Source organism: Cebus imitator, unplaced genomic scaffold (assembly GCF_001604975.1).
Source record: "Cebus imitator isolate Cc_AM_T3 unplaced genomic scaffold, Cebus_imitator-1.0 Scaffold32, whole genome shotgun sequence".
Lineage (NCBI taxonomy): Eukaryota > Metazoa > Chordata > Mammalia > Primates > Cebidae > Cebus > Cebus imitator.
Genome location: NW_016107347.1, coordinates 343,190 through 350,494, shown reverse-complemented (window position 1 = coordinate 350,494; position 7,305 = coordinate 343,190). Strand labels below are relative to the sequence as shown.

Genomic DNA, 7,305 nt, shown 5'->3' with positions numbered 1-7,305 from the left:
AGAGCATCAGTGAGAGAGAGAGCATGAGAGAGAGCATCAGTGAGAGAGAGAGAGTGAGAGAGAGCATCAGTGAGAGAGAGGGCATGCACAAGTGCACAGCACAGAGCAGAGACAGACTAAGAAGCAGTAAGAGGCCAGACATGCCGCATTTATATTTCTCATATATGGCCTTATTTTTTTAACCATTTTTCTCTGTTGCTCAACACCCCAAAGAAATTGACTGCAGAATTTGCTGTAGTAACTCCTTGCGCAAATAACCCTGTGAGGAAGGTAGATAAAAGGTCACATCCAACTGGACAATAAACCCACCAAGGTCCAGAAACATAAAGTGACTTGCCAAGACTAGCTGATGAATGTGCAGCAGAGCTCAGACCAGAGCTTCACTCAGGGGCTTCATCGCTTCACTCCGGGGCTGATCCTTGGCAAAGTGAGTCTTCAGTCGCTCCCTTTGCCTCTCTGTGGGCCCCAGACCAATTCCCTGTGCTCCTCCCAACCCAGGGGATTGGGGGATGTGGGTTCTGGCTGCCTAGAAGGTCCAGCCCTGCCCACACAGACACCCCCACCCCCTGCCTTGGCAGTAGTCTGGGACCACACCCAACACCCTGCTCTCCTTTCACTCTTCTCTGACCTCTTTTGATTTCCTCCACCCTCTGTTTTAATGGTGTCTTTGATAAACAAATATTAAAACATGACCAATATTAAATATTTGTAATCCTTAGGTCTCAGCAATATTTGCAATCTAACACCGGATGTCAGGAAAAAGGAATGTCCAGCCTAGAGGAACAGCTCTCCTATGGTGAAAATGCAGGGGGTGTAACGGATGGGCAGGGGTCTGTACCAAGATAAAACGGAGAATCCTTTCAGTGTTCTTTCTGTGCCGGGCACCGTATAAAGGTTTTGCTCACTCATGACTCCTCGTAACAACTCTATGAGATCAGTAACATTATTATCCCTTTTTACAGATGAGAAGACAGGCACAGAGAGGTTCATCAACTTGTCTAAGCTCCCATAGTTAGATTATGGCAAAGCTGGATTTGAACCCAGACAGTCCAGTGCCGCATCTGTGCTCTTAAACAGTGCCTTGTCTAGCAGCTTCTCCAGACCCCCTCTAGCTCAGCTCACACCATGTAAGCAACTGCATTTAGTCTACATAAAACACTTGCCAAGTCCGCAGGAAAAGGAGGGAGCTATGGCTCCATCCAAAAAGTGCCCTTTTCTGGTCTCTCTAGATCCCTGGGAACTCACTGGGGAAGAGTCATTTTCTACCGGTTTTGACTTATTCTGCTTTGAAATAGCAATTCCTTTGAGCCAGTCTAACTGAAGCTAGCAGCAAAGGAGAAGCAGAAGAAGGGAGCAGGAAGGACAGAGGGGGAAATATAACCAGAGAAAACTCCACTCTCAGGCTGCCACCACCTCCTCCCCAGCAGCCTCTTCCCTGCGTCCCCCACTGCAGGGCCTTCCTGGAGTTCCCAGGACAATGGAAGGGGCTGGGAGTAGACAAAACATGGCAGAGGCATCGGGAGAGCCAATGGTCCCGCCTGTACCCCAGGAAGGAATTTCTCCAGCCTTGAATTTTTCCTTCTGAATTTTGCTCTCACTGTTGTTTGTCCTTTGCTGCCAACTTCAGTTAAACTGATTTATTCTTTTTCTTTGTTCTTTAATCTTTCTCAGAAAAGTTGATTCTAAACAGCCAGTCCTGCACCCGGGGGACAGGGTGCAAAGCTTGAGGTGGGGCAGGCAGGTCTGAGCCTTCACGAGAAGCCTGACCTGGGATCTGTCCTTTAACTTCTCTGAGCCTGTTTCCTCACTAATACAGGGGGACTCAGAACGCCTGCCTCACGAGATAGCTGTAAAAGGAAATAAGCAAGCTGTGAGCCGTGCGCAGATGATAGAGCATGAATGAGTGTAGAGTGTTTAGCTGAGCTCCATGTAGCACCGTGTTCATTGCGAGGGCTAACTCCAGGTGACAGCTTTACTGCAGCATCACTTCCTGTGGATTTCAGAGGAGCCTGAAGGTGTCGGCGCTGTATCCTCTGCCCTTGGCTAGACACTAGATGGCTGGGATGTTGGTTCATTGGTGGCTGACTCATTTTCAGCATTGCTATCTGCTTTTGATGGTATCTGATAAGAGTTTTTCAATGAAATTCATGATTTAAGCCCATCTGCAACTCCTGAGTAAGGGCTCCACTCTCCTCCCCGTTGTCCAAGCAGGAGACTGTAGGGGTGATTTTAGTCGTGTCTCTTTCCTGTCAGCCCAGATCCAATAGGTACAAGGACATTTTCTAAGCCTGGGTGTGAAATTCAAACACGGCGTATCTCTCCCCTCCTCTGCTTCCACTGCGGGATCCTGGTTACGGTCCTCATCAAAACTTTGGCACTGACATTCTGGTTAATCTCTCGATCATCTTGTTTTCTCTTCTATCCCCTATACCAGTCCATTTTATATCCTCATGCCAAGGTAAACACTCTATGCCACAACTCTGCTTCTGCTTCTCTTTTATTGTTATTACTATTATTTTGAGACCGTGTGTTTCTCTGCCACCAAGGCTGGAGTGCAGTGGCGTGATCTCTATTCACTGCAACCTCTGCCTCCCAGACTCCATCCATCGTCCCACCTCAGGTTAGTGATTAGCTGTGAGTTTAGGCATGTGCCATCACGCCTCGCTAATTTTTTAAATTTTAGTAAAGACAGGGTTTTGCCATGTTTTACAGCCTGGCCTTGGCCTCCAGGACTCAAGTGATTCACTACCTCAGAGCCCTAAAGTGCTGGAATTACAGGCATCAGCCATTGTGCCTGGCCTGTTTCTCTACTGATTCCAATATAAATAAGGGGTTTCTTTGACATAAGAGGAAAAGTTTGAATTTAATTCTGTAGGTAATGAGGAATCATTCTTTTCAATGAATGATTTTCATTGAAAAGAATGATTCCTCATTACCTACAGAATTAAATTCAAACTTTTCCTCTTATACCCAACTCTCCACAATCACTCTATTCTCCATAAAAAAAAAATTGGCGACTCTTGCATGACTCTAGGAATGCTTATATTCCAGGTACATCTGATAGCTCACTGTTCAGATTGCTTTTCTGGAATAAGATAGGGTATAAACAGATGTTTTCTCTTCCCCAGTAAACTGCTACCCATGCTTATTTCTGTGGTTTTGTTTACTTGTTTCTTTTATGAAATGTACACCCTCCATTCTAACACCCCAGTCTTGCCATCCTTGAACGCCTATGTAACATCACCTTACCAGAAAACTTCCCAGCCAGATCCAGAAATCCCTCCAATGACCTGACCTGTGTTCACACAGAGCTCCAGGGCAAGACCAAGCTGACGATGCTGGAAGGAGACATTCTGGACGAGTCATGCCTGAAGAGAGCCTGCCAGGACATCACGGTCGTCATCCACACGGCCTCTATTGTCGATGTCTTCAGTGTCATTCACAGAGAGACTATCATGAACGTCAACGTGAAAGGTACCGTAGCTGGGGGAGGAGATGGAGCAAGGTGGGGAAATAGGATCAGAAAGAAGGACAAGGAAGGGAAGAGAAGTCCCTCCACTGAACATCTGCTGAGCTCCGAGCCAAGTGCCTTTGCTGATTATTCTGACTGGGGAGTTCAAGGCTGCTATCCTCAGTTTTTCAGATGAGAAAACTAGGGCCGAGAGCCAGCAAGTAACTTGTCCAAGGCCCCACAGGTAAGTAAGTAAAGTAGGAGAGTCAGACTTTAAACTCATGCCTGTGTGACTCTAAAGGCCGTGGAAGCTCTTTCTACTGTGGCCCCAGTTAAAAGTCAACTAAATTCCAACTTCATACTCATGATATCCAGCCACCCCTTGGCTCCCTGGGCCAGAATCAGACCTTCCAGGTGCCACCACAGTCATCATGTTGAACCTTGTGTGCAGGCTGATGAGAACATTCAGAACCCTCTTGCCCATCTGAAAGATGAAGTCCTCTCAGGAGGACTGGTTCACAGCTGGTTCACAGAGGTCTGTCAGGACAGAGTCACCCAGCACACGCCTTCCCACAGTATTTTCTAACCAATGAGAGTTTCCCAGGATACAGAATACGATCTCTCCAGCTCACCACAGGGCCTGTGATTACAGATCCGTTTCCAGCTAGTGCCCAAAGTGCCACCTCACTCCACCCTCATCCCTTAAATGCTTGGGAGTTCCTCCAAATTATGGCTTTCCAACTACCTTAAATTCAGACACATTTCATTAAGGAATCTTCTCATGCAGTTTCACCTCTGATTCCCAGAGCCCAGTCTCTTCAGCCCCGCAGCACCCCAACCCCCAGTCTCAGCCTGCACATTCAGTCTGAAGCCTTTTCTAAAGCAACTAATTGCTTTTGAGTCTCCAGTACCATCTCAAAAAACAAGCAGACAAACAAAATACACTTCCCAGTTTCTAATTAGCCAACCCATAAGTGCCGCTACAGTTCAAGGAGTGGGCTAAGAGTAAACAACTTTTTGTTTTAATTTTTTACTCTCCACAGCTCCCAAAAACAGAGGATAAGAAATGACAGGGAAGTGTCAGGGGCATCTGTTTCCTAAAACCATTATCACTCCCAGGCTTGGAAAATACTTCACAGTGATGGTCATTTCATGAGGCTGAAACTCAAACTGTGTAGACATTAAAAGTGGCTAAGAACACAAAAATAAGTAAATACAAGTGATCCTTTGCCTAGGATTTTGTCTTTCTTCCAAGGAAGGCACTCTGGATACCTCCATGAGATTTGCTTCCACACAGCTCAGGGGAGGCTGGAAGGTCCTCCCAGTGCAGGTGTCACCAGCAGAGGGCACACTCCCTCCCCAGTCTTCCACCAGGCTCCACAAGAAATGCCAGGGTGGGGTTTAAAGGAAGGTTTATCACCCCCACTTTACATAAGTGGGTAAACACAGTCAGCCAGAATTGGAAGTGGCTTTCCCAGGGAGCACACAATCAGGAAAAGAGTGTGGATCTCCAGCATCTCCCTACAACCCACTGTTTGCTCAGAGACACCAGGGATGGTCCTTGTGACAAAGTTTTATTAGTTCACCCAAAATGATAAAAATACCAGGAATTGCATGTATCTAAGAGTGTATATCGCCTAGATTCAACTGTGAATTTGTGTGTGTAATGCACATTCTTCCACTGTCCTTTTTTGCCTAAGACTCACTGGCACTGTTCATTTTCTCAGAGTATAGCCTCCTGATTTTTTAGATTTTAAATGATCTGTCTTTAATTGTATTGATGACAAGTTATAATGTTTCAATATCCTTACATGACAAAATATAAAGTGATTACCCTCGGTCCTTCTCCAAAATTACACACACACACACACACACACACATCCCCACACACACAAACATAGGTCCGTGAAACCCAAAAGTCTTGCTCTCTAGAACCCAAAGGTCAGTTGCTTTTATTTTTGTGTTTTTCCTGTGGTTGTAGCATGACCCAATCTTAGTCAGAACCAAAGAAGAAAGCAGCCTGAGTCTGTTATAACCCCTGCACTTGGGAGTGCAGAGTGGGGAACATGGATTTATGCACGTGGTTGGGGCCCTTAGGGTTACTTCCTGACACTGACAGCTTGCTCTTCGTGGGCAGGTACCCAGCTCCTGTTGGAGGCCTGTGTCCACGCTAGTGTGCCAGTCTTCATCTACACCAGCACCCTAGAGGTGGCTGGGCCCAACTCCTACAAGGAAGTCATCCAGAACGGCCACGAAGAACAGCCTCTGGAAAACACATGGTCTGCTCCCTATCCATACAGCAAACAACGTGCTGAGAAGGCTGTGCTGGAGGCTAATGGGTGGACTCTCAAAAATGGGGGCAGCTTGTACACTTGTGCCTTAAGACCCATGTATATCTATGGAGAGGAAGGCCCATTCCTTTCTGCCACTATAAATGAAGGTCTGAACAACAGTGGGATCCTGCCAAGTGTTGGCAAGTTCTCCACAGTCAACCCAGTGTATGTTGGCAACGTGGCCTGGGCACATATTCTGGCCTTGAGGGCCCTGCGGGACCCCAAGAAGGCCCCAAGTGTCCGAGGACAGTTCTATTACATCTCAGACGACACGCCTCACCAAAGCTATGATGGCCTTAATTACACCCTGAGCAAAGAGTTCGGCCTCTGTCTTGATTCCAGTTGGAGCCTTCCTTTATTCCTGATGTACTGGATGGGCTTCCTGCTGGAAGTGGTGAGCTTCCTGCTCAGCCCAATTTACACCTATCGACCCCCCTTCAACCGCCACACAGTGACGTTGTCAAATAGCGTGTTCACCTTCTCTTACAAGAAGGCTCAGCGAGATCTGGCCTATAAGCCGCTCTACAGCTGGGAGGAAGCCAGGCAGAAAACCGTGGAGTGGGTTGGTTCCCTTGTGGACCGGCACAAGGAGATGCTGAAGTCCAAGACTCAGTGATTTAAGGATGACGGGGATGCCCACGTGGGTATTGTCGGGAGATGCCGTGAAGCTCCACCCTCCTAGCTTCGCACAGAAGGTGACAAGAGCACACGCCCAGGTCCTGCTGCCTCCTTTCACACAATGGCCAACTTACTGTCATCCTTGCATCATCAAAACCTGTGCAATCACTGGCCCAACTGAAAGCTTTCTGTCCTAATCATATACCAGAGGAAAGACAATGTGATTTGCTTTTTCCAAATCTCAGTGGCTGATTCTGAACAATTTGGGGTCCCTTTTAACTTGAAGGTCTCTTTTGACTACTAGAGCTCCATCTCCTCTTTTAAATGAGAAAGCATTTCTTTTCTCCTTAATCTCCTCTTCTTTCACCTAATTCAACGAAAAGAGCAATAAATAATTTAATGCTTAACCTGAAGGGAGGCATGGTTTCTTTTAATACATACTTTCTTCCTTTTCCTTTCATTTCCAAGTATCACTGTCTCCAACTTAGAAAGTAGCATGAAACTGGGTTTGTGGGGTGGGCAGATTAGTAGGAGAGTCAGGAAGGGTGAATGAAGACTCCATAAGCTCTCCTACACTCCAAGTATGTATGAAATGACCTACATATATCATATATTGCTTCATTTAATACTCATTAGAAACTTGTCAATTAAGGAAAATGACAAGAGACGTCTCAATAATTTTAGGTGATTTATTTGAAGATGTGCCCAGGAGACAGGGCTATGCCTTTCTTTAAAGGTGATTTTGAGGGTTCCAGTTCAAAGGGGAAAGAGAGGGATATTGAGAAGCACACAGTTTTTATGTAAGGGGGTGGTAGGGAAAAATAATCATTCATGCTTTTGGCTCAGTGAATCTGCCTTTTTTTACATAAGATGACATAAACAATGGGGGCAGAGGAAAAATGC

At 46.3% G+C, this 7,305-nt stretch overlaps 1 protein-coding gene across 2 annotated transcripts in view; it reads left to right on the top strand.

Moving 5' to 3' along the window:
* The window catches only part of LOC108301104 (3 beta-hydroxysteroid dehydrogenase/Delta 5-->4-isomerase type 1), an 8,577-nt gene extending 1,761 nt beyond the window's left edge, over positions 1–6,816 (top strand). The window contains exons 3-4 of one of the 2 annotated variants that reach the window (XM_017524153.2): positions 3,310–3,474; positions 5,589–6,816. In XM_017524153.2, the coding sequence (XP_017379642.1) occupies positions 3,310–3,474; positions 5,589–6,400 (977 nt within the window). In that variant the 3' untranslated portion in view covers positions 6,401–6,816. Of the gene's footprint in view, positions 1–3,252; positions 3,475–5,588 lie in introns of both variants that reach the window. The other variant, XM_017524152.2, reaches the window with a different exon arrangement.
* The last annotated feature ends 489 nt before the right edge of the window (positions 6,817–7,305 follow it).